A 26,979-nucleotide genomic window follows, 5' to 3' on the forward strand; every position below is an offset into this window, starting at 1 on the left:
AGGCTCACATGGGGCTCAGGACATCCAGAAAGGGTCACGATGTGGATCTGAGAGGTTACAATGTTATTTAATCTGATTATATGTATGTAATCTCAAATTACACCAAGTTTCCTAGTTGAAATGTAAGCAAATGAAATCAATAAACAGGATTCATATACAAGAGTACTTACTTGAGTGATTAATAAGCGAGACATTTGTCTATTTTGAGATGACCATATCCTCATGAGAACCAGCCTATACATTTATGTCCTCTTAATGGACATTTGGTTTTGGTCTGTATCTTTTGACTTATTTGAGCTACCCTATTAACCACCGTTGAAGTCAAAAGAAGACATCCTGGCCAAGGACATCTCATGTGTTTGGGTGGCCTCTTTTAGCTGCAAATAGGCAAGACATCACAAAAAATTTAACTGAAAAATACTTGTTTCCTCAGTTCTCAGGAGGATATTGGGCATATCAACTTTCTGTGATGTCAGAAAAAGCATTTAGAGCTGCGCAAAATCTGAGCTTTTAGATCGCAGTGATTACTTGTACAGACACTGACCTAATTATTCAAACTCTGGCCATGCTTTATATGAACAGTCTCCATTTTAACAGCATATATATGACAGAAAATAAAGAAAAGCAGAGAAGGTCCATAGAAAAATTGTAAATGGATCATTATCTGCAGCTCTAGTGCGATGGGCAAATCAAACGCTCGATGACTAGGCTTTGCTTTGTAATAAGGGTTCATACCATAGAAAAAACTGGGAGAATGAGTCACTGTTGAAGTGCAGCACAAACAGAACCAGTGTACCTGCAAACCTTTAAAGCTCAATAATTCTAAAAAGCATCTGTGTTATTTGTTAAAAGGTATAAGGTGCAAAATTATCAACAATAAGTGGAGCAGAAGAAGAAATTCGGAACTCATCAACGGCAAGATACTTCCTGTCATCCCTTCAGGAAGTTCTCTGCGAGAGAGACACCCCGCCACTAGCCCCGTTTTTTGACATGTCCTAGTTAGGCCTGGTATTTCTGCCTATGGCTCAGAGCTGTGCTCCAGTTCCCCCCCACCCCTCCTTCAGAAAGCCAAAGGCAGCGTCGCACCACTACAGCATGGATCAGAGCGAACAGCCAGCACTCCTGCCAGCATCGAGAAATGCAAGATGACTCACAGCGGGGTCAGAGCACGCCAGCCTGAGTGAAGGAAGACGGCGAGCAGCAGAGACTAAACAACCTTTCTCATGTGTGAACCTTGATCACTAATGGAGGAAATTAGACCTGATCAGAAGCTACACATTCAGTTCAAAACATCAGGACGCAGAAAATCAGAAGCTTAAACTGCATGCAGGGATGGACAGATGGTGAAAGTCTGGACCGATGCCACTGTTTAAAACAATCTGCTGATTCTAATGTGGGACATTTTTTTGGGTTTGTTTTCCTTTAGATTTTGATTGTTGTATATTTCCCCTTTCATGACAGCGAAACGAAAAAGATCTTCTTCATCACTCAACTCTCATATAAATAAGGAACCTGGATTGAAGATAAAGTGAGCGATTACTTTAAAGGACACAGCAGATACACATCGTCAAAGTCTCACCAGCTTGCAGTTATTTTTAACCAGCACAAAAAAACTACATACATAAACCAGCAAATAACTCCAATAAGATGGTCATCACATGAATCATATAAAGTACATCCCCTAACTTTGAAATCATAAATATCGAAAAGTAGAAAAAAACTCTCTGAAGCTGCAAGTTTAAAGATCAGCTATCAAAGATGTGGACCAAGGCCAGAACCTGCCCACCAAATGGTCTAATTTGGTTTATTGGATGCCTTTGCAAAATACACTGCTACTCTTTTTCTGGTGATGTTGTCATTACACACAGGAAGTGTGAAAAATCGATGGAAAATTACAAGTATTTCTAGAGCTAAAGAAACTGTTTGGATCGCGAAAAATTTGTGAAGGTTTCTGGCCTTGCCTCTGTGAGCAGTACATCAAAAAGCAAGGTATGCAGTGACAACAAGCTCACTGAATGTGGAAAACTAAGACCACATCTACATGCCCAAGTGCACTGAGTTGCTTTCATGTGTATGGTTGATGAGATATTTGGATTAGTAAGAAGTTGAGCAGGTGGCCTGTGAGTGTATAAGTCAGAAAATAAGGGGGAAAAAAGCACCTTACGGCCACTTTAAAATGACGCGTGGCCTGTTTATTTGATCTGTAGGTGTTTCAGTTGATTTTACTTCTTGTCTCACCTCAGTTCCACCCAGAGACCACTGCCCATTTCCCCCCCAAAACAACCTTTGAAAACAGGATTGTTGACATCGCTGATAATATAAAATGTTTTTCGGCACTCTCTGACACGGACACAGCAGCGTGCCAGTAAACACACACTTGCCACAGCAGAGGGAAGAAGCGCTGTATCGCACCAGCCCGAGGTCTCAGAAGTGAGTCCTCAAAGAGAACACTCCCATCATCTCCACCTCCGCAGAAAAACACCTAAACCACCCGGCGAATGACTGCAAACTTTCCTCTTTCTTTGCTCCAGTTCACACTGCATCACATCAGTCATTTAAGTCGGTTCAAGTTATTTCTGCTTCAGGTACAAATTGCAGCCAGAGTGATGGCAAATCCGGCACACATACACAGCGCTCGCTCTCATCTCTCAGCTGATAACAGCCATCCAGGAGCAAATTATAACAGTCAAAAGAGTTTTGTAGTTCATTATGACAGCATGTTAATGTTGTAGGGATCAGCGCAGAACACCAGGCGCTCTGAACCTTTCTGAGTTGCCTTTTATTTTAAGCTTTGTAGGAATTCCCATGTGGCGATGGACTGTGAAGCTCATTCATGTGAGAGAGAAACCAAGCTGGGTAAATGATTATTTACTACGAGCACAGTCCCTCTCCCACCGCCCGGATGGCACAAACACCTGTTTGATGTTTCCTAAGGCCAGGTACCATAACATGATGATCATCACCAAAAACAGCAGCGTACAAAAGGTCGGCTTTGGATATAACAGGGGTAGGCAACCTTTTTGATGACGAGTGCCATCTAAAATTTCCTCAGAAGTCAATGTGCCATATAATTGCATTAGCAATAAATTTAATAACACTGTATATCAACAGTTGCTGCGCTGAGCGGAGAGCTCCTGAAGCATTTGAAGTGTTGGAATGTGGAAATTTCAACATCGCTTGAAAAAACTGACAGCTAGCAACGTCCGTCTCACCAGGAGGCTAAGTGATTTTTAGCCAATTACAAGTTGAATCTGATAATAGGGGTTGTTAGCTAAGATACCATCATTAAGAAGCGGCACAACTAATGTGTCTATGCGAGCTAATTTGTGATGTGCACCGCTGGCCCGGCCATTCATTTTTTAATGCACCCTCTCAGATTAGTTCACTGCGTGTCGTGCCCAGGGCTGGACTGGGACAAAAAAACGGCCTGGGCATTTTGACTAGAGACCGGCCCACCAGGTATTATAGGAAAAGCCATAAAGCCTTTGAATGAAAACAAACACTGTTGTGACAGTGATGTACACTGTCTTGTTGGTATATAGATAAAAACTTTGGTTGTAAGAATTATTTAATAAAAGCAAGACATTTTAAATGAGAATAAGAAAGAAAAGTATTTCTTTGTGCCCCCCTTTCCCTGTTAATGCCCTACCTGGTCCCCTGGCAACACTTTGCTAGACCCGCCCCTGCACAGTTACCAGCTGTCAGCTACATAAAAAAGGATCCTGGTGTTATTTGTCTCTCAGAAACAGTTCATAACTTCCCTTCAACTCATTCATGTCACCTAAAAGGTAAACCTGTTTCTCCATCACCTGTTCAGCTCTGATGATTCAGTAAGGACATCTCCTGGTTTCATCTTCATGTTTCCCTCTCACCAGATATACAAACCGATATCATGACCAGCAGCTTTTACAGCTGTGGCTCCAGCAAACATCAGCTGATACTAGAAATTAATATTAAATAAATTCTAACAACAGCTGACGTCTGCTGGTTTCCTCTTTCTGGCGCAAAGTCGGCGATAAACAAACAAGAGAGATCAGCTGATCAATGATCAGTTTCATGATTGAATGAGAGAAGAGGCAGCTGCAGCGTAAAGACAGAATAAACTCCAGCTTTGTGTCTTTTTCCATTGTAGCTGAAGTACGGGACAAACTGTGTTCCTTTTCAGCTCAATCGAAATGCGTAATATTTTCTCTGAATACGGGACGATTCCGTTTATGGACGGTTGGAAACTCTACTAACTAACCTTATGAATAAAATAAAGTTCACTATCAGTAACATCATAGCACCCACCCAGCTGTATAGAAACTCCGTCATGCTAGCTATTACGCAGTACGAGTTATTGTAACTGACTGTAAAAACTCAGCACAACGAAAATAAACTCCAACTAAACTTGGTTTACATCTGACCCAGACAGACTGCAGGTCATAACTTCTTACCTGAAGTTCAGTTCACCTGGCACTCGGACCGGCGGCCGCCTGGGGTCTCTCCTGCCTCCCCTTTCCCTCATCCACCTGGCCTCTTGTGGCAGCTCCGCCATATCCGCCACCAAACAACTGAGTTATTTTTACACATCTGCCAGCATCTGGCCAATCCACCATCTTTCATTGTTTATACGGTTACTAAAAAAAAAAAATCATCGGCCCATAAAAACGGAAGATCACCAGCTTTTGTTTACTTTTAATTTCTGGCCACACCCGAACCAGAAATGCAGCAGCTGTTTGTTTCGCCTTTAAAAACATCTGGAAATATACGGCGCCTGTGATGTCGCTTTGGTTGTGATTAAAGCTCCCACTGTGGGATTATTTTTCACTTCCAGACACTGATAAATCGGTTTTGTAACTATGCAAATCTCACCCACTGGAACTGATAAAAGACGTCAAATTAAATTAAGTTATTCATCGTTCATAATCTTGATTAAATCAGTCATCTCCTGTGTTTTCCACAATTAGTCAGTGGAGGATGCAGTCATAACTCTGCCGTGTTACTTTGTGCATCATTTTTCCATCTGGTTTGAAGTGTTTGCTGCCGATCTTCTGTGGCAAACTACAACACTGAACCCAGCATTAGGAGCATTGGTTTTGTGTCACAGGCTTGTAAAGCTTCATATTATTAGTGTCAAGATCCCATGCTCAACTGTCCAAACAAGGAGATCAAACGTGAACCGCCAGGCTGTGAGATTTGGTAATAACAGCTCTGTAGTTCTCCGTGATGATAAATGCTCCAAGTGCAAAGCCAATAAAATGTTCAATGGTAGCAGAAAAATTACCCCAAAGCAAAGCGAGAGGCTGGTGAAAAATGTTTAGGTTGCAGCTTTAATTTTGCCCCAACAGAAATATCGATACTGTACAAAGAGCCAGAGTTTTCCTTCTTTGGCCCAGTGAGCACCTCTGTACAGAAGGCTGCTGAGCCAGCACTTCAGACAATGCAGGGGACTCTAGGTGATGTTCAATGATAGCCCCTCACGTCCCTGGAGATAACTCCTATGGACTATCTAAAAGGCATAAAAAAGTAAGAAGGACCTACGCTAAAAGTGTCAATCAATCCTCTTTCTTCATTTTAAAATGCAACATCAGTCCCACAAATCCTTATACAGCCTTTAGCTGATCCAAAACACTGAAAGTGACTGAAATTAGATGTGATATTTCTCCCAAATTAGTTTCTCTTCATTTAGAAGTTCAATCTTTCTTCTCACATTAAAACTCCTGAAGGATAAGTCTCCATCAAGACCTCGCTGTATAGGTGCATTCACATGTCTCACTGTTGGAGATTTCACCAGCTCTGATTGGTCTGTTTGGTAATATATGGTGTAGGTAGAGTAACCCGAGGAGTCCTTGGACACTTTATGCTGTCTTCTTTTCCGTCACACCCCAAACACAGCAGATGTCTGACCCTCGCTGAACCTGGGTCTGTTAGTTTTCTTCTTGTTAAGGAAGTTTTTCCTTAAAAGTGGGGAGTTTTCCCTCCCCGCTGTCACCAAGTGCTGCTCAAAGGGGATTGGTAGATCATTGAGGTTTTCTTTCTAATATTCTGTTGTTTTTACTTTACAATAGAAAGCAATGAGGTGACTGTCGATGTGAATTGGTGCTGCATAAATTGAATTGGATTAAGGTTAGCTGCAGGATAATGATTCTGTGAAATAAAATGTAAGATTGTCCTTGGCATTATCATTGTGCCTTCTGCCAGTGAAGACATTTACTGTTTTTGTTTTGTTTTTGTTTTATTTTTACAGCTTTGAAATATGTGTTTAGACTCCGATAGCCCTAAAGCCTTGTCTCCTTTCTGAGTTTCAGTAAAATAACCAGCTGTTCAGTATTTATGAGCACGAAGTCCAGCATGCACACTTTCACCTGCGATCGGAGAGCAAAGCAGAGAAACCAGGTCAAAAGTGAAAAAATGGCCTCCACTTGAACAAGGAGTCAATGCAGTAGTGTAAATAAAGCTTTTGCAGAGCCTCAGTTGGATTAAACATGTCACCATGAAGTGAAAGAAGCAGCATAGAAAGGTTTCCTTTTAAAATTAAAACTTTCCTTTTCGACAGAGCTTATAGTGAGGGCTGAATCAGGTGACCCAGAACTATTACTCAATCATCCTGCTATTGTCTCAAATTGCTGGTGCACATCCTATGATCCACTGAGCATCTCTCTTCCTCTTTTCACTTCTGTATGTTCCTCTTCTCGCTTACCTCAGCTGTTTGAGGTTGATAGATGCTCCTACCTGCGCTGGGTTCTTCCAGAGGTATCTTCCTGTTAAAATGGAGTTCTTCCTCCCCACTGTCACCAAACGCTTGCTCACCGGGGTTCTCTCTGTGACATTAGCGGCTTTACGTGGGCCTTATTTGTGATATATTAGTACTTTTCATTTGCCCAAGACAATAACGTCACTGTTAGACAATCTGCTCGCTCTTAGTTTGAAGGTTCATTTGCTGCTAAATGAGTGCTTGCGAGTGCATATGCCCCCTCCGCTTTGATACTGCCACAATGCAATCCTGTGGGAAACTCTGAATATTGTAGGGTGTTCACCTAACATTATGCAGCACTTTAAAATGACAGCTGATCTGGCACTATTTAAATAAATAATAAGTGAATTTAATCCTAACATGCACTCTTGCAAAGTAAACTGGGTTGGCTTGCTTTATGGTACTAGTGAAAAGTGTTTGTGCAGGGCTGGGCAATGACTGAATAAATGGGGTCAAGGCAAAAGCTAAAACGAACTTTAGGTAAATGATTCACTAAAACTAAACTGCATGTTAAAGTCGACTGAAGCCAGGTAGTGCTTTCTGTGCACGTTGAACTCTGTAATGTATAAACACGTGACAAAAAGAAAAAGCCCATATCCAGGACGTGCGCACACAAAAGGCTGCACCAACAGGTGGGCCGAGCCTGGCGGTCTGCGCTTGACAAAGCTTCAGATTTATACTTTAAATAGCCTCCATCTATCAGGAGACAGTTACAACTTTAACATTCAGACAGGAAACATGTGCCCCCTCTACATCTCTCTCTGTCTTTCTCTCTCTCTCTGGCTTCTAATAGGACCACATAGGCAAGTGTTCCACTCAAGGTGACCCATTTAATGCTGTGAAAGTCCTGTTTTTCCTCTTCTGTCCCAGTTTCTGTTCACTGGGTGCAAAAATAACTGTTCGCTTCAAATGGGGCGGTAGACATTTTTTTCCCACTAAATAAATCTAGATGTTATTGACAGCTTATATGGGAGGGAAAAAAATTACTGCATCAGTTCAATTATTGGCGGAAAAAGCACCAGCAGTTATATAATCTCGAAAAAAAAAAGAAGAAGACTTGAAGCAGTACTAAAATAAAAGATAATATGAAAAAAATGATTAAGATAGGACAAACAACAGATGACTGCAGAGTGGTCGTGACTCACTTGATGCTACACGGCAGCTCCTAAAACACTGATGGGCCTGTTAGATCTAGTCAATACACTAATTGCTAATTTTTGAATTGCAGCATGGCAAGTTACAGGCAAAGGCAATGCAAACACGACTAATCTCCAGCAGATAATAGATTTCTGTCTCAGTAGGCAAAGTGACACAGCATTAAAGAGTAAATTATCCATGAATCACACAGCAAAAAAACGTCTTAAATGACTCTATAAGCTAAATATGTTTGAGCACCACGTATTACACTTGTGGCCACAACCTAATTAGACATCACACCTAGTGTTACTCCTTCACAGCCTACTTTCTAGCATGAAGCCACAGTGCAAAAATACAAGGGTGCCAGATTACGGTCAGATGTGGAGGATCAAAAGGCAAAAAAATAAATAAACGTGCTATTCTGAGAGTAACCTCACAGTTTAAAAGCATATGCTTTCAAAGCCAAAGCCGCCACTGCTAATTGCTTCTGTGCACTCAGAGGTAGGTATTAAACAATACCTACCTCTGTCATGGAAACAGCATGACATGAACTGGCATGAAAAAAGCTTAAGGTGAATTAACACAATAGACAAAATCCCCACTAAAAGTGCCGTGTTACGATCTAAAAGTCAGGCTTCAATCAACAGCCAGTAATGCAAAGATTTAAACCTGCAGCTCAGCAGCGTCAAACCTGGGTTCACTAAGGCTTATATAATTTATACCCTAATAAAATAAACAGATAAAAATCTCCTGGATTATACAGGGTGTATCCAAAAGAAATCATCGTCTGATTTGTGCTTTTATTCCACAGCCATTCACTGATAACAATCGAGACATGCACTGTTAGCAAGAGGTTTCACATGGTTGCTGGTAGGTAGCACAAGTCATGTTCGCAGAAGTATGGGACAAGTTTAACCATTGTATGGATATATGCCGGGCGTCCAGAGGTGGACAAATGGAGGACCTGTGGACATTGTAAGTTTTGTATGGAAAACTTTATATTCAGACATCTATTTTAAAATATACCAGAGGATTCTTTCTATTGTTTTAAAAAATATAGCCTTTATAGATGGGATGATGCCCCATATAGCCTTGGCCTTACATCATTTAGTCATGCATGACTGCTGGCAGTACATGTGGGGTGGCAAAGCACAATCTTTAGTTAGTTCAGTCAGACAATCTTGGCAAATCAACTAATATCCCAATGCTAAAGTTGATCTCTTTATCCTCTTATACACTACTAAAGCTGCTTTAGTCTGCCCATAGTTGCTGTGCACCTGCAAGCAACTTTGCAACCCATCTCTTCCTTTCACACGTGATGTCACTGATGCTTGGACTAGTGTGTGCTCGGTTCTCGCTGTTGTATGAAGGTAAGTATGTTGTTCTTTGCACCCGTGTAAATATAAATGAGCGTAGAGTGAAATAACAATGTTATTTGGTCCTACTGTGGCCCTGATTGAGCTGCTTTTCTATTGCAAACACATCAAAAAGCAGTTTAATGCGAATAACCCCCACACAGCCCGTGTTTAAGAACTTTTTTAAACATTTATTTAAAAATTCAGCGTCTGAGAGTGGGAGACATTTTAGTGAATAATTTACTCTTTACTAAAAAACAGAGAGCAGATAGATGTAAAACCTCACTGTGGTACAAATTTGATTAAAATTTTATATGTATGCTCTAGTCATCGACTTGATTGGTAGCAAAGGCACCCACAGTACCACGGTAGCTGGCACCCAAGTCTTGAGCCTGAGGCTGCAAACAATACACCAAACATTCATCTTAATACCAAATATTTTAAAACGGCAGTGAGGTGGCATTTGCTGCATTAACAGGCTGTGATATATGGTCTCACTCGGCTGCATCCTAGTGAAAAATGACTGACTGATCCTCCACCATTTCCTGAACATATTCGCTAAGGACGACTTCCTTTTGGCATCAATCTCCGGCCCTCGGGGGTTTTATGAACCTGAACCATGCCAGGAAAATACAACCCCACGCCACAGTGGAGCTGCCAGGAGCCTTCACCATAAGAAGCAAGCATTGTGCCCTGGCATGTGCCACATATGTTCGTGTTCACTTGCTATTAACAGGATGACTCATGTGATCATGTGATGCTTTCTGCTACTCAGTAGAACATTCGCTCTGTTCTTAACCCTCAGATCACAAAACCTGTTTCAACCCAATTCAATTCAACCCATGCAAAGCATTTATTATTGTCCGCAAAGTTTCCTCATACTAATTAATGAAAGTGCCAACTTACTGCAGGAGGGAAATTAATTTACTTGTTTACTTAGCTGTCAGATCCTTCTTGCATGTCAAGTAATGCATGGAGATACCTGTCAAAATCAACTTAAGCCTGTCTTTCCCTTTGATTTTCATGCCAACATATCATTAGCATCTCTTCTCATGGCTCAAAAACTGTTGGACAATTGACTGACAAGCAGTTTCAGGGCCAGGTGAAGCCTGCACCCTTGTTATTTCATGACAAATGAAGCAGACATAATATTTCAAGTTGATTCCAGACGTCAAATTTGTACTTAAGAGTTTTTCATTCTAATTTTAAATTCAAAGTCTAAAGAGATAAGGTGCAAGTGCAAATGTGCGGGGTCATCATTAGGACGACAACAAAATCAAAACAAAAACTTTACGAGTGGCCACACCAAGAATCTGGTACATTCTTAAAAAGAATGAATGGACTGGCTCAGCAACACTAAAAGGTCCGAAAGGCCACAGAAAACAATTAAAGTGCATGATAAGAGAATTACTTCCACAGTTCCAAAAAACAACATCCAATCAAGTCAAGAACACTCTCAGGGAAATGTCAAGGTTTCAAAATCTGCAATCGAAAGACACCTTCATGAATGGAGATACAGGTGTTTTAGAGGAAGGTGCTAACCACTGGACAGATGAAACTGAGATGAACTTGCAACAGAATTATGGGAAGAGGAAAGTTTGGAAAGGGAGAGAAACGACTCCTAATCCGAACATACCGCATCATAGTGGAGGAAGTGATATAATGCAGATATGTATGGCTGCCAGGGGAACCGGGTCACCGGCGTTTATTCTGACTGCTGATAAAGTAGCAGGATGGAGGGTACGGTGCTATACTCTCAGCTAGAGAACAGCAAGAGTGAGTTTTAGGACAGAAACTCTTGGGCTGCTTGAAATGGGATATTCTTCAAAGGCCAAGTCAGTCACCTGATCTCAAACCCAACAAAGCATGCTTTTCAGTTACTGAAGACAAGACTGAATGCAGAGAGACCCAACTGAAGGCAGTCGCAGTGAAGGCCTGCAGAGCATCTCAAGGGAAGAAACACAGTAAAGCTTAATATGTTCAATTTGCAATCAGTGACTACAGGGAGCAATCGGCTGACAATTTTCATCCATGTACTAAAAACGACCCTTTCAAATAAAATAATGATAGGTTTACCTTCTTTTTTTTTTTTGCCGTTCTTTATTCCATAATTTCACAGCTGCAAGTCTGAAAGTCAAAAATACACCTGATCTTACTACGGGAAAAGAGGCTTGCCAGGAAATAATGTCACAACTGTGGACTTCTATATCCTGCATAATTTACTCCACATTATATAACAGTATGAAAGCTAAATATTCTGTGCAACTCACACAGTCTCTGAACTCTTTTGAACTGAAATGCAAAAAAATGCAAAAAAAAAAAATGCAAAAGAAAAAATCATGAAGCATTTATGTCATGTGATCTTGAGCGCTGAAATGAATAATGAAGCAACTGTAAAATGTTACAAAATACAGTACGTGTTTTAAATTTAAATATGCCACTGCTTAAAAACTCAGCTCATTCTAAAACTAGCTGCCCCTCTTATTCACACTGTAGTTGGAAAAGTAAATCTTTACATTTTTATAGCTGTGCTTGTCTTATTTCATAAGGGTTAGGAGATTAAAATGTTGTTTTTAGTATATTGTACTAACTTTAGATTATGTTTCTGAACATGTGCAATTTACCTGTGCATCTGTCGCTAAAACGTTAGATGTTTTTTGAATGAAGGTTACAGGAAATGAGAAAAAAAAGAATTTAATGACATTATTTGGTAATAAACACCTCACACCTGCTGTTTCTGTCCTTGTTCATCATTTATTCTGTCAGCAGTAATGTGATTGTACTTCATACATGGCCTATGCAGGCATAACAGGCCAACGTAACATCCACAAAAACAAACCAGGTGGTTTTAAGTTATGTTTTGACGTGGAAAACAGCCGCCTGTTTGTTGATGTTTTTGTAGAAGAGGAAGATGACACCTCACGCACTCACACCTGTGCTGCTGTATCCTTTATGCTGCAATCATTGCAGACTCCTAAGACATACAGATCGTATTGATGCTCTGACAGGAACACTTTCCCTGAAAGGTTTATTGATATTTGACAAATAAGTCTGTAGTGATGATTTTTGCTTTCTATCTTTGTGGACACATCAAACCCGAGTAGCTCTGCATCTATTAGCCATAAAAATTATAATTTGTGTTATTAGTCTGAAAGCACACAGGGAGCTGAAACTAAAAAAGAGGCGTTCGAATACAGCAAAATGTTTCTTTGATCAAATGTTACAGCGAAGAAAAAGCAGCTGAGTCAGGAAATTTTAGTCACGCTGCAAAAATTTACATGTTGTTTTAATGTTAGCTTATAGCTACGGCTGTAAGGTAAGCTAAAAGCTAAACTAGACCATTATTTTACATTTTTGTGAGATTTGTAGAAATATCTGCAAGAATAAAACTGAGACTTTATTATTTTCTCTGAACATCCAGATGTATTTTCTGACGTTGAATACACTTTACTGCCAGTATCTGTCACATTCAAGCTTGTGAATAGATGGTAGATGTGAGTTGGCTGTGTGGTAAGCAGCTTGTTGTAATCATTATGTTGCTTCATGAGTTCTTTATGTGGACCAGACTGTACGTCACTGAATATTTTCAGTGAATTAAAGCATGTCAGTGTCTGACCTCCAGTGAAACTGAGTTAGACACGCGCTGGTCTAAGATGCAAACATGCTTTAATAATTATATATCATGTCTAACTTCACAACTTTATTAAAAAATAAAATGTTTTGCTTGTTCCCATGGTGTTAATTACATATGAAGCATCATGATTATCCGATCTGAATACATTTTTATGTGAAATTCTCAGTTTACATCGTTTTACACATGATGTGAATTTCTTAAAGACTGATGCTTTTGTGGCTTATTAGGCGGTTTAAATTCATTATTAGTAACTAGTAGTATGAGAGGGTGTGTTAATAGGAAACCTGTGTTTGTGACTCTTCCCAGTCATGTGATTAAAATATCTTTATGAGACATTTTAATTTGCGAAATATAAACCATTTCTTTCTGCACAGTTACAAAATGAAAGCAGCAAATGGCATGCTGGGTAATAGTAACTAACAGCCTGATGGGAGGGGGGGACAGAAGAGACCGGAGACGCCCCAGAGAGGAGCTGTGTCTGTTTCTGCCAGCTAATTTTTAAAAAGTCCCAAAAGGAGTTTGTCTTGTCATCAGTTATATATAGTTCCATATTTTGTGATGAGTTTTTGTTTCTATTTTGATTTGAATTCAGTTTCATTTCAGTTTCTACAGCAGATTCGTTTATTTAAGTTACATTTTTGTTTTAGTTCTGTTTTGTGAGTCTTTCTGAGTGATCAATGTTGTTTTTGTGTCCATGTGTTTCCTATGCAGTTCAGCCATGATGGAACCAAACATGATGGGACTTTTGTCATTCCCTCACATCCATCCTAGTAGTTTCAACAATTTAATGTCGGAATCTGCCGACATTTGTGAGTCCGTTGTGATTATTTTTCGTTATATTGAAAAGTTGATTGTTATTCTTTCACAGACAAATTGAAAAACTGCTGCAAAAAATAGCAGGAAGTGCAACAGTACCGAACAGGCCAATCACAGCAGTTGCGTCTGCGCCATGTAGCTATATTTCTACGACTAATGCCTGATTTAGACTTCTGCAGAAAATGAATGTCTTAACTTAACCCTACACTGTAACCTTCCACACCATTCAGTTGTTGCGGTCTTTGTTTTTAATTATTATAATGTGGAGGGTGTTTGCCAGGGTTAGGATTTAAGAAGTTTGTAATGAATGTTACAATATAAAAACAACCCTCAGTGAAGGCACGCATATTTCAATAAAGATGTGCTCCAAAGCCTCATCAGACTGGGTGTGTTGACAAATCTGGGCATATTTCATATAGACTAATGTAATTATTCGCTCACACTGCCCAGCTGTAGACACATTTTATTTTATAAATAAAGTTTTATTGTTTCAAGTTCCATCACAGAGAGGAGAAGCTTCAATATGGAGAGCGGACAAGCTGAGTTTCTTTAGTTTCTTCAACCCCTGCACAGACAGCATGAAATATTACTTAACTGAAAACAGCTTTGAATATCAATATTTGATTGATAGAAAGGTGCACAAGGTCCCAACATGACCCATGACATTTTTCTGAGTCATATATCGTTTGCATATGTCTTTGTTGTGAGAATGACTCATTTAAATTCACGTGAGTCTGACTGGAATCCAATTAAAGCATCGAGCTGACGCCGCTGCATTCAAGGGCCGTGACTTTTCATGTAGAAGGTCAATTTCTTTATAATTGACGAAAACAGATAATTCACTGCTTCTAACTGATTATTATTAAAGGAGACATGACCCTCCTGTCCATCTTTTACCTCTTTTTTGGTTTGATTGTCTTTAGAAATCAGTTCGTGGGTGTGTAGTATAAGAGATGTTCTCTGCTTAAACAAATATTCTGCACTGCTATGTTTAAATTCCTGCTTCCACAGTCCACACACTGTGGCGTGCTACAAAAACACCAGTGTACAAGGCCACGCAGAGGCCTTATCCAGGATTTAGATTAGCTTTCAGAGAGAAGCCTTTGTATTTGACTCAGATAAGTTTCAACAAAGAGTTTCATTTGTAAGTCACCCCGTCTCAGAGTTTAGTGGGAAGTCTTAAAACACAACACATGGCAAACAGAAAGTGTGTCACATGTTTATCCCCAGTTTTAACCATTTCTTCTTCCATTAAGGTTCTCAGTGATAGACTTCAATATAGTATGGGTATTTTATATATTAGAGGCCAGTATGCACTAGACTGGTCTGATGACGTTAAGGTTTGCGGTTAAATATAACACATCACTCATTTAGAGCAAAAACACAAGCTCACGTGCAGTAATCATATGAACACTCGTCCATTAAACATTGTTGTGTGTGCGTGTGTCAGATGAGAGCCGCATGTGTGGGAGTTCGCTCTGTGATCTCCGTTGAGCAAACATACCTTTTTAACATGTGAGGTCAAAGTTGTGCAAGTTTCACTGGCAGTTTCCACTCCCAGTCCTGATATTCCCAGTTTCGTCAACAGTGTGAATAAACCTTATCGCCAAGTTCGAAATGTGCTTTTGCAAATTTACAGATTTTTAATTTTGAAGAAAAGATACAAATGATATGCAACCAATCAAAGTCCAGTAATAACTTAATTTTACTGTAGGCATTAAAGAATACAATCTTCTTATTGTCATTTATACAGATTAGAAAGCAAAAAGAATTTATGATGTGATATTAATTAATATTGGACTTAGTTTGTTAATTTCACTTTTTAACTTATCGCTCAATCAGAGTAATTTGCTTACCCGAGCTTATCAACATTCTTTAATATCAGCTGAATATTACTAAAAGAATAATATCAAACTCATAGCGGTGGGGTTTTTGCACCCTGGAGTCACATCCAAACTTTTCTTTATGCACTTACTCTCACCATGAAACTGACCATGAATCAGAAACCTGACTTGTTAGTATTGAAGTATCATTATATAAATAAAATATTTAGTTACATTTTATTTATGTAATGCTAGTCATCTCAAGACATTTAAATATTGTCGGATTTTACCTCAGAACATATGGAGAAAACCCTACACTGCACTTGGAGATGGTGGGGAGGAAGAACTACTCTTCAACAGGAATAGACCTCAAACAAAACAATCCTTGCTGAGAAGCAGCAAACCATCATGACTAGTAGTGGTATATAAACACATCAGAGATGAAAAGAGGGGACCCTGATTCTATAGCAACAGGGTTTCTTCCTGTTAAAAGGGAGTTCTTCTTCCTCACCATTTCCAAGTGTTTATTCTTAGATGACTGTCTGATTGTTGGGCTTTTTCCTCTTATATTGTAGGGTTTTCACTTACTATAAAAAGCATATTGAGATTACTGTTGTTAAAGCACTATATAAATAAAACTGAAGTGAAGTTAAAATATTGACAGGTGTGTACGAGAGGGAGCAAAGGGAAGTTAATGATATGCAACAGAAGAAAAAATGAGTTTGAAGTGAAAAAAGAGGAGTGGAGAAAAAGTGCTACATCAAGCTGCTCAATATCCACCGACCGATAAAGAGACAGACATAACGTGACAACACAAACAGTTCATAGATCTTTTTCTTTTACTTTTAGTTCTAGATTTAACTTCTTCATAACTACCAAGAACTGACTCAAATCTATATACCAGGACTAAAGAGTGGCTCAATAGAGGAGCTCTGGAAACCTCCCACACCTTTCCCACATCAGTCATCAGATCAAGTTTTATTCATTATAACTATTTCTGTCACTTTTGGTCTGAACTGTCAACCTCAGTTAAATGACTATTGTTTCACACTAGCTTTTTACAGACACCTTGAAGAGTGGCCTTTCTGGACAGCTATAAAAGCCTATCCCTCGTGTAACCGTTGGATAAAACATCATAGAAATGCATTTTCAAACACACGTCTGTCTCAAGCCTCCGCAGCTCACATAGGTCACACCTCAAGGGCAGTCACAGAAATCATTGCGTGCAGAAAATGTGCATTTTGGTAAAAAAAAAACAATCTGTTTCAGCTTGAACCTTTAAAGCTTAAAAAAACAGCTGCACTGTGACATCTTTTAAGCGACATCAGCGTGATTAAGCCTCTTAATTAGCTTACAATAAATTAGCATAATTCATAGGGCTTTATCAAGCATCAGCAGGCAAGAGAAAAAGTCCTGAAGCATCCTCGTGGCTCACTTGGCAAAAGGTGGATCTGTAGCTGCGGCATCCATGAATCTGGTAGCCCCCTCATTTCCTCACACCATGATGATGGGCTGCATTCCCAAAAGAGTGGCCAAAAATGAATTAGTGAACCCAGGCGTGTTCTTACGGTTATCTATTTAAATCGACAAGAAAATAATAACAAAGGAGCCAGAAGTACAAGACAAAAGCTCCTCTGTGTCTCTGTGTGCTCAACCCTCTTGACACAGCAGCATGTTGCAGTTTTACTCTGAGCACTCTCTTTATCAAAAAGCTGTGGCAACATTTGGCAGAGCAGCAACAAGAGTGAGTGAAGCTGGAGAGTGCAAAAGCATTACTGAGAACAACTGGGTCCCTGTAAGGTATGAGGTGATTCTGTCGAGCCTATTTCAGTCGGGGCCACTATAGTCAAAAGAAGATTGTTATTTCCATCTGCAGTGATTTATATTTAGCTGTACGGCTCTGTTCTGAACCTTCCCGCCCTTCCACATGCATGCATGAAAAGCCTGCGGCGGAGAGCGGCAGCAAGAGCCCCACACAGAGCAGAGCAGGCATCAATGACAGCAGACATGACACTGATTAAATCAGACACAGCATGAAAAGGAGCAACTGTAGACAGGCTAAAGCAACTCAAAGATACCCATTATGCTCATTTCCAGCTTCAGGTTTTACTAGACCTGGACTCTACTAGGGTAGCTTTGCATGAATCACAGTTAAAAATAACCATTGCTTATTTCACACTGGGCCTTTAAATAGCCCTGCACTTCGTCCTCTGTTTAAAAAAAAAAAAATTCTCCCCCTTTCTTCTCATTGGCCACCCCTCATAAGCATAAGGTTTAAGTAGCAGATGGGTGGAGCTGTGTGCCTGAGGTGACCATAAGGGAAATCACCTCTCTCTGTCCTTTCCTGTACATACGCCCACCTCTTTATTTGAAAGTGTAGCGGCATATGCAGAACAGGAAATACGGTAATACGGTAATACGATAATAGGTTAGTTTATATATCTTTTTTACTCGGTGGCGACTATGTAAACAGACTTCCTGCTCAGCATTTGCTGACATAGAAGTCAGCATTTGCTCACCGCTAATATCTGAAGAAAATTGCTCAAAGGTTGTTTATCTTAAACAAACAAGATCAGGTTAGGTTAAAAAAAAATCCCACTAGTGATGTTGAGGACGTCTCAAAAACCCATTTAATATGATACACTTGGTTTTAAGGAGTTAATAAAGGTTTTTCAAATGTCAGGATAACTGACACAATGTTTACTTCAGCACATGTGCGCTTGTAGGAGTGAACCGCAGAATCGATCATGTCTTTCGAATGTCCTACACAGTGTTTAGGATAATGTTCAAGACACATTAATGAAGTAAATGATCAACAATCTTTGAGACGCCAAAAGGATCATAAATCACGGTTATTAATATGATGAGGAAGCACGCATTTATCACAATCGTGTAACAATGCCAGGGAAGCAAACATTCAGCATTAAGATCAAATCTTTTATCCCGTTTGTGTCTGCATAAATATTTAAGGAGAATAACTCTGCAAGAATAATAAATCATCCGCATATATTTATCTACTGCGAAAAACCCCTTTGCTGCTGCTACTGCTGACAATAAAATGATTACACCTGAATAAAAAAAACAACAGTTATCTATGTCCTCCGCCTCCTCTCTGTACAACAACCAGCCCAGCTGACTCTTGAGGATCCTGTAATGTCGGGTGCACACACTGTAATCCGTCGCCTTTTCAAACACATTCTGATTATTGCGTAGAAACTGAATGCACGTTTCCCTATTTCCATCCCTCCTATATCTGGCCCCACGTCTTTCTCGGATCTAATTATTCCTGTTAAATACATGTACTGGGTAGTGCAAGTACAAAGGGGCGTGCCACTGGTGAAATAAATGTGTTTTGTGAGAATGAGCAGCTGCAGTGCCATATAAATGCAGCCATTTTCTCTGGTCAGTGCACTTCCCTGCCCATCCTCACAGCATCATCAAAGCCTTGCTAAGCTTATGTGTTTTTCCGCTTACACACACGTGTGTGTGTGCGAGTGCGTGAAGAGTGTGTTTGACACTGTGCCAGCCTCTGTGTGTATGCACACATAATTATGCAGCATAGATCTGTGAGTTAGCCCTTGAAAAAACATGCCAGTTCATTCACGCTAACAATACGATATTTTCCAGATGGCACAGGTCCACATTGATCTGCAGCCAGAGCATTTATCCTCCGGTGCTTTCACACATCAACCAATAAAGTCACCAGTAGAAATTCCATCAAAAATGCATATATTACTGAGTTTCTAACCAACAAAAGGCCCAGGCAATGTGTGACAAAATGTCAGGCTTCTGGGGGCTCGTTTGTTTCGAGAAATCATTTTTTACCAAATAATGATCTAATTAAAAATGCATTCCAAAAACGCTTTACCAACTAATGAAAATGCGTTTCGTGATGTAGCTCGTTAATATACACGTGTGTATTTTTACCCAAAGCACTATTATCGCATCACGAACAGAAAAACATGAGTCTCATTGAGGAACAATGCACTCGTATCTGAGAGTCACTAGAACGGCAAAATCTTCCGAGATCACGAGCATTCAGCCATTATTGGTTGATTAGGTCAACAGTTTCTACAGATCTGTGTCTTCAAAGCTAAACTGGAGGTAAGTAAGTATCATGTTGCAAGATGAATATTGCTACCTTACAAAGCTACATGTATTGCATCCAACAACTACACTTTCCTTTAGCTTAAGTTGAGCTCCACCATCTCCTTCGTGGATTAATCAGGCTTTAACCCCCAAATGTTCCTCTACCAGCTAAACAATCATCATCTCTGCTTGATGTTTGTGCCTTTAAATCCAAATTAAACCAATGTGTAAAATAAAATATAGAGTACAGAAGAATATCACGCTCAGGTATAATGTCTTCTGAGCAGAGCCGTACACGCAGACATCTGAGGACTATACCAAAATCAGCATTATCTTTTTTTTTAAAACAAAGCTCTGATGAGGTTTAGCATAGAGCTACCTAAACCTTGTCAAAACTTCCTCCGTCTCTGATTAGGCAACATATCAGCCTGGCAGATGTACGCTGACGCTGAGCTTTATTTCATCCTGTTCTGATAAACTTTTGTTGCTGAATTTTGACGCTGACGGGTTTTCGCACAAATGAAGACAATACCGAGAGCGTTGCAGACAGCAGCCGCCATCTGTGGTGCGAACCTAACGGCGGTTTATTGATGTGAGTTCTGTTGTTCGAAAACGGAGACATTGGCATTTGCAGACGCCTCGGCCTGTGATCAATCAGTTTGGATAATATTTATATCCTCGCTCCTATTTTTCCTCCCTCAACATCAACCCTTTGTGTTGTTGTCTTTTTATTTTTGTTATAACATTTAAGCTAACTGCCTGGCATTAGACACCAGGCCACTGGATAAACAGAGTAATATCACTTCTGTAATAAACATGATAAAATGAAGGCAGATGCATGGTAATTGTAGAGCAAGTAAAAAAAACCTGCTGAGGATTTTGATAGGAGAGGCTGAGAAAGTGTTTTTGTCTCCTTCTTGCAGATCTCTGTAAGTAGGAGGTAGTTAGCCTCTCTTATTCATACTGGATTGCTGTCAATTCCTGGCACAGCCTCTTCCTCACATGGACTGAGATGACAAGGCTATTACTGCAGTGTGGGTCGTCTGCTATTTTTTTTATTTTTTTTTGTGGTTGTTTGGATTTCCTTTTTCTTTTCCTAAAAATTAACTGCTTAAACAGAGTCTCCTTTATGTGAATAAAAAAATCTAAGTAGTGGAAGAAATGAATTTATCCTTCAAAGCAGATCTTGCTCTCCTGAGTGGAGACAAAAGGACTATAACCAGTTATCCAGCAGTCTGCAGGAGCATCTGTAACTGTAACCCAATGCGACAACAACACTAAACAAAAACGGTGCGACCAGGTTCGTGAGGAGTACTTGCTCCTTTGGAAAACAAACACGATCTAGATCAGAAGTTCTCTGGGCCTGATTCAGATAGCCTTTATCTCTTTATCAGGCGAACCAACATTACCCTCTGACCACCACACTCAAAGGACAAGGCTGGTGCTTCACAAACAAGAGCAAACATGTATGAATCAGGTCCCTGGATTAGCTATACCGCTCATTTCAGTATAACATATAGTTACAAAAATATGACCCAAAATGTCCACTGTTGCTCCATTTTATCATGTTATACCATGCTTTAAAAAAACAAGCTAAAACCATACAAAAAGATGGGTCGTGGATGGGTCTTTAAGCATGGCAATGACCCAAAACATACTGCCAAGGCAACTAAAGAAGAAGTACATTAAGGTCATGGAGTGGCCTAGCTGGTCTCCAGACATCAACACTACAGAAAATATGTGGAGGGAGCTGAAGCTTCATGTTTCCAAGCAGCAGCCAAGAAACTGAAAGGAGTTAGAGAGTTTCTGTAAAGAAGGAAGCTGGTGACCTACTACAAGAAACCTCTCACCGTTGTGCAACAACAACAGTTTCTCTACCAAAGTACTAAGTTGTGTCATGTTTTGCTTGAGGATCAAATACTAATTTCCCTCAGCAACATGCAAATCAATGTATAACTTTTATATAACATATTTTTTTCCTCAATTTTTGATTAATATTCCCTCTCTCCATTAAAATGAAACTAGCATAAATACAAGAGACTGTTGATTTCGTTCTAAGTGAGCAAAAATCAAATAATTATTTACCCCATTGCACTTCTAAAGCAGATCACGTATAATATTTAACTTCTTAAGAAAGAAATCATCACAGTACTGGTAGCTTTTTTGTAAATGTTACTTTAACAGAAGCAGCGCAACTGTTCGACCATAAATTATACACATTTGTGCTCTAGTGAGTATTTACAGCAGTGTATGTGAGATTAGCTTGAGCCATAAAACACTGCCCCGGTTCACCGTAAGGAACAATCGAGTCACCAAGTGCAACAGCGTGACTCATTTATGTGTTTTTTACAGAAAACAACAGAGCTCCACAACACAGAGGAATAAGCACATTCTGGCTTTACTGTTAGTTTTTCATGAGTTTTGCTGACAAACATAAATCTTTTGCCCTTTAAAACTTCGTTTTTTCATATTGACAGTGTATTACAAACATAAATAATGTGAACCTTACCTTGTGTCGGCACTTCAGAACAACACCATAGGCACCTGAAACAGAAGCAAAAAGCAAGATTACTTTAATTTCCTTTACTGTTTATTCATCCATTCAGAGTAACTTTTTCTTTCAAGTAGAATCAATAACAGTAAATAATAAAACACAAAATCAGCTTGAAACTCTGTAATTAACATGCCACCATGATCTACAGCCATAAACAAACAAGGAGCATTACTCCAACTGAGAAGAGAAAAAACGAATGCTTCCTATATGTTCGCATGAACTACACATGAACTAACCCCCCCCTATAAAAAGGACAGGTGGTCCAGAAAGTAGGACACAAGTGTTGGCAAGCTACTGTAGATCTGATGTTATCGACCCTGGCAGTCACACACATGCATCCCCCGAGGGTTCGAGAGGAATTCTTGGACCAAGCAGACATATGACGAATGGATCTGTGCTCCTTTACGAGAACATCAGTGCTGAGAAGTTATCTGCTCTACAGTCGAACACACTTTAAAGACTAAAGCTATGGGGTCTATGTATTATTTATACAACTGTAACAATTTTAACTTGTGTCTTTATTGTTATTAATATAATCCAAGACTCAATTTCACCTCTTGAACGTGTAATTATCTTGGGTACGCGCCACCCAGAAGACACTGGTGAGTAAGAAACGTGTAATAACACATCAAGCTATATGTTGGACTGAGGATGTGCTGTGCACATAGCATAACCACCATAACCATACACAACAGCATCCTTAAACTCTTGTTTATTTTCACTAAATCAGCCACCTTCAGCATCTTAGTTTGGCTTTAATCTTCACATGTACGTCCAGCGGTTCCAGCAAGCATGACCGCCACCAGTGAAAAATCCACTGACTAACAAGAAACCAAACTGGACAGGATTTTTTTGGTGTATGCAGCCTGGTTTCATGACAATTTAGGACATTTTGTATGTCATTAGTAAAGCAGGGACACATTAGCCACATCTCTTACCCCATTCCTACTAAATTAGTGCACAAAAAGCTGCAAAACGTGCCTGAAGTATTAAAAGATGGAAAATAATTTCTCCCGTTCATTTCCGTCCTTCAATGAAGAGCTGGAGATAACTGCACATAATTCAGTGTATTTTTAATTGCTGGGGTGAGCTGCATGCACTTAGCACTTAGTACTAAATCATTAACAAAACTGACTGACCTCAAGATCACTGAGGAAAAATCTATGATGCTGGGATCAAGCGGAGCATACAGTGCAATGAGTGCTACGGCAGGAAACGGGGAGATGAGCAGGAAAATTTCTACAACTTTTACAGTTTAATGTGACACTAAAAGTGCTGACTTCCTTCCCAACCGGCGCATCATCGGACAGGAACGCAGCTTTTAAAATCCAGCTCGAGATTTCCCCGCGTCTTTCTGCCACGCATTATAAAACTTCTAAGACGTGGGAGTAGAAGAGTAAGGGTGTAAAAACTAGGACGTGTGGGTGGCCTCCCTTCAGGGCTACTGCCACTTTCTATCAACCAAGTAGCTCAAGGCAAAACAAAAGCCAGGAGAAGCATTTCAGGGGAATTTAACTATCACACAGCCATGCCCTGCTGATATTTACTACAATAAAGCAAAAGAAATCCCCAAACCACCACTTCATTTATCCAATAAGAACATGAAAGTATGAATCACATTAAAGCATCTAGCTTCAGTTTGTCACATTTAAATTCTTTTGGATAAATAAATATAAAACAGACGCCCTTGACCTTAATAAGCTGTAAAGGTCAGGCTTTTAATGGGCTTGTTCTGCAGGCAAATTGGTTAAAAACAATCAACCGATGGCTCACTAAAAAGCCATGCAAGTGTGCATGAAAGGCTGGACTGGACTAGTTCTTACTATCTACTGCAGACTGAAAAACAATCGCACAAAACAGGCTTTTCAGCAAGTAAATGACCGCACTTACCTTCACCCACAATCCCAAGGACTTCAAATTTATTCATTACATCACCAAGGTCAGGGATCTTCATGAAGTCAAAAGGTATGCTGTGTGAGGTGGGTGGAGCTCAGGCTCGGGGGCCCCGGCTACAGGACTGCATGAGTCGGCCAGCTGTCGGCTCCTGAGAGGCGAACGCCTGCTGTAAGCCATAATATCCGTCACATGCCTCCGTCAGTGCCTCGTCTTCACCTGCAGGAAAACAATGCACCAAATCAAAATAGATAAAGAGCCCTCTTAGCTCAGAGTTAAAAGAAAATCTACCCATACTGAATTCACGAAAGCTTGAGAAAAAATGAATCTGTGTCACAAAACTAGCAATCCTTTAGTTAAAGGGTGATTCCTGCTTTGTATAGGTCCCTTTTATTAAGCTGAAGGAGTTTAGAAAGGGTGACTAGAAAGAACAATAATCAAAATGGGTGAAGCAGGGGCTGAAATGTCCCAACTTTTGGTCCCTATTAAAATAAAAAAGCAGGATCCAATTCCCAGAAAGCAGTTTAATACAATCTATCATTCGTCCTCCTTTGCCTGCACGCCCTCATTTCTCGATCTCCATGCCCACAGTTTTAAAACACAGGCTTTCTCCCAGCTAATTGATATCTTCAGCTTTACTAAAGATAACCCTGATCATATCACAAGGGTTATTTTCTCAAGACTCGACGAAGCTCCTCTAGAGCCACAGAAGACACTGCACAAGGGTATTAACAGGCTGTGCAGGCTCCACATACCGAGCGAATAGACGCGAATGTGTGAAATCAGTGGACTGTCTCGTCAGTATAAATTAAGTAAATAAAAAGGTTCCATATTATAGTTTACAGAACCTGATGAAAATGATGGTGAAAATAGTAAATTCCTACCTGTTTAGAGAGAGTGAAAGGGCACCGCACGCATTTTGAACGTGATCAAAGGATTTCCTCTGGTATCCACACACTCTTTATTGAATCAGATAAGACTCCAGATACCACTTTCTCCATTTCATCTTCTCCTAGCTGGAAAGCTCAAGGACTTGTGTAGCCTACACACACACTCACACACACACTTGCAATCTCCTACAGAGCTGTGGGCACAGGAGCTGCTCATCACTATGCAAAAACCTCGGCACCAAAATAAACTGAGTCTCCCTGAACACCAAATATCGCTGTGTGGTCTGTTACTCCCTTATCTTACTCAGCAGCAAACCCTCAACTGTAGGCTAAACTCAAACACTTTTCACCTCGCAGAAAATGCCTTTTATTTTTCACTCATGAGTGTGTTTCTGTGCTTCCTTTGGTCCATTTCAGCTTGCAGCCTACATGAGGTGGCATGCAAGCCTATTGTTTTTCCCAAGCAGATTTTTGCCAACTAACCCACCAGGCCCACTCCTGGAAGGATAATATGATCAGGAATGCACAGTGCATGGCTGTAGATCGTATATTTGGTCTCTATCAACAGCATGACTCATGCGTGGTGCGTGGAATTGAAAATGCAGAACCTCCAAAATCTCTTCATATGATCAGTGCACTAGTATTTATGCAGAATTGTGTCTTTCTGATGATTAAAATTTGACAAAGTGGTGGAAATTTGTAGAAAAAACAACAACAACAACAACAACAACAACAAAGGGATCCATCTAACAACGTCACTCAGGTTTAGAGTAACGTGATTCTTTTGGGTTAATTGCACACAATTACGCAAACAACAATAGACACAAGTTTAAATTTAAGATAAAATTATGGTTGAAAAAAGGAAAAGAAATTTACTGCTGTTTATGTAAAAATCTCACCTGCATTTGTGGTGTTGCTTCTTATAACAAGTCTCTCACATTCTTAACAGCTACAAAGGTGAAATGTAGCTGTCACAAATCATCATTTTTAACTGTAGCCTGTGTATCTAATTGTGTATATATGCACATATGTATGCGTGTGCGTGTGTGAGAGAGACAGGGAGCTATGACTGCCCACAGACTGACTGTAGCGCCCACATTTTTAATGCAGAGCAACAGCAAACCCAACAAGTCAAACATATGAAGCCAACTTAACAGAAATTAACAGTTTTTTTCCCTAGTTGTTGTTGAACCAGCTGATTCAGAAAACATGCATAACAAACCTCCCGCCTGCCTTAACACATAAGAGATCCGAGTCACCCTCGCAGGTTAAGTGTTACCCAAGTAAAGATAAAAAAAACTACTCACTCAGTCACTGTTTTTGGGGAAAAACGATGGAAACAGGCCCATATAAATATATCCACCCACCAACGACGTTATTTTCATTGCAGCAGGCAGCTACAGTAACTGGATCGTGCGGTTGACAAGCTCCGAGCCCATCGCCAGGCAACAGTTCGAGCGACGTGACAGCGGCCAATGAAAATGCTCGGAACTGTTGTTTATTCCAACTCCCCCTTAGTTTCAGCCAATTACAGCACAGATGGCTTCCGGAGAGAGGGGGGGGCGAGGGGAGGGTTGCTGAAAACTGTGTTGCGGTCTGAGGGTGTTTGGTATGAAGGTGGGATATTATTGTTCTAATTTCTCAATTACATAATTCTGGCAAATCACACCCCGCGTTCAAATATGACAACATAATTTAGCTAAAGGCCACTCCAAAGTACATAAAAAGAGGCAGAAAGATTGCCTTTTAAGGATGTTCTGATGTAAGGTGTATACACAAGCTACATTAGAGAGGAGTAAGTGCCTTGCTTAAGGGTAAGGGTAAAAACTGGACAAAACAAACTACAAGAGAGAGTAAGTACACGTTAATGGTGTGTAATAGTGGGATATAAATGCATCAGGGAGTGAATGAGCCATAAACTGAGACTCCCAGCTGCAGTCTCAAAACTTAGAGTGGAATGTGAAGAAACTGCTGTGACTTTATATCCAAATCGTGTGCATTGTTTTCAAGAGAAATCCACTGTAGCTAAACACAGGCTGGGCTGCACTTTTT

The 26,979-nt window shown here is 40.1% G+C and overlaps 1 protein-coding gene across 4 annotated transcripts in view; it reads right to left on the reverse strand.

Moving 5' to 3' along the window:
• The window catches only part of LOC102312176 (cyclin-dependent kinase-like 5), a 52,353-nt gene extending 25,963 nt beyond the window's left edge, over positions 1 to 26,390 (reverse strand). For 3 of the 4 annotated variants that reach the window (XM_014333771.2, XM_005922998.2, XM_005922996.2), the window contains exons 1-3: positions 26,235 to 26,390; positions 24,035 to 24,256; positions 22,100 to 22,134 (exon numbers count right to left, since the gene is read on the reverse strand). In XM_014333771.2, coding sequence (XP_014189257.1) covers positions 22,100 to 22,134; positions 24,035 to 24,098 — 99 coding nt within the window. In that variant the 5' untranslated portion in view covers positions 24,099 to 24,256; positions 26,235 to 26,390. The other variant, XM_005922997.3, reaches the window with a different exon arrangement.
• Positions 26,391 to 26,979: the final 589 nt, after the last annotated feature.

This window comes from Haplochromis burtoni, unplaced genomic scaffold (assembly GCF_018398535.1).
Source record: "Haplochromis burtoni strain Fernald_Lab_line unplaced genomic scaffold, NCSU_Asbu1 Contig_61, whole genome shotgun sequence".
Taxonomy (NCBI): domain Eukaryota; kingdom Metazoa; phylum Chordata; class Actinopteri; order Cichliformes; family Cichlidae; genus Haplochromis; species Haplochromis burtoni.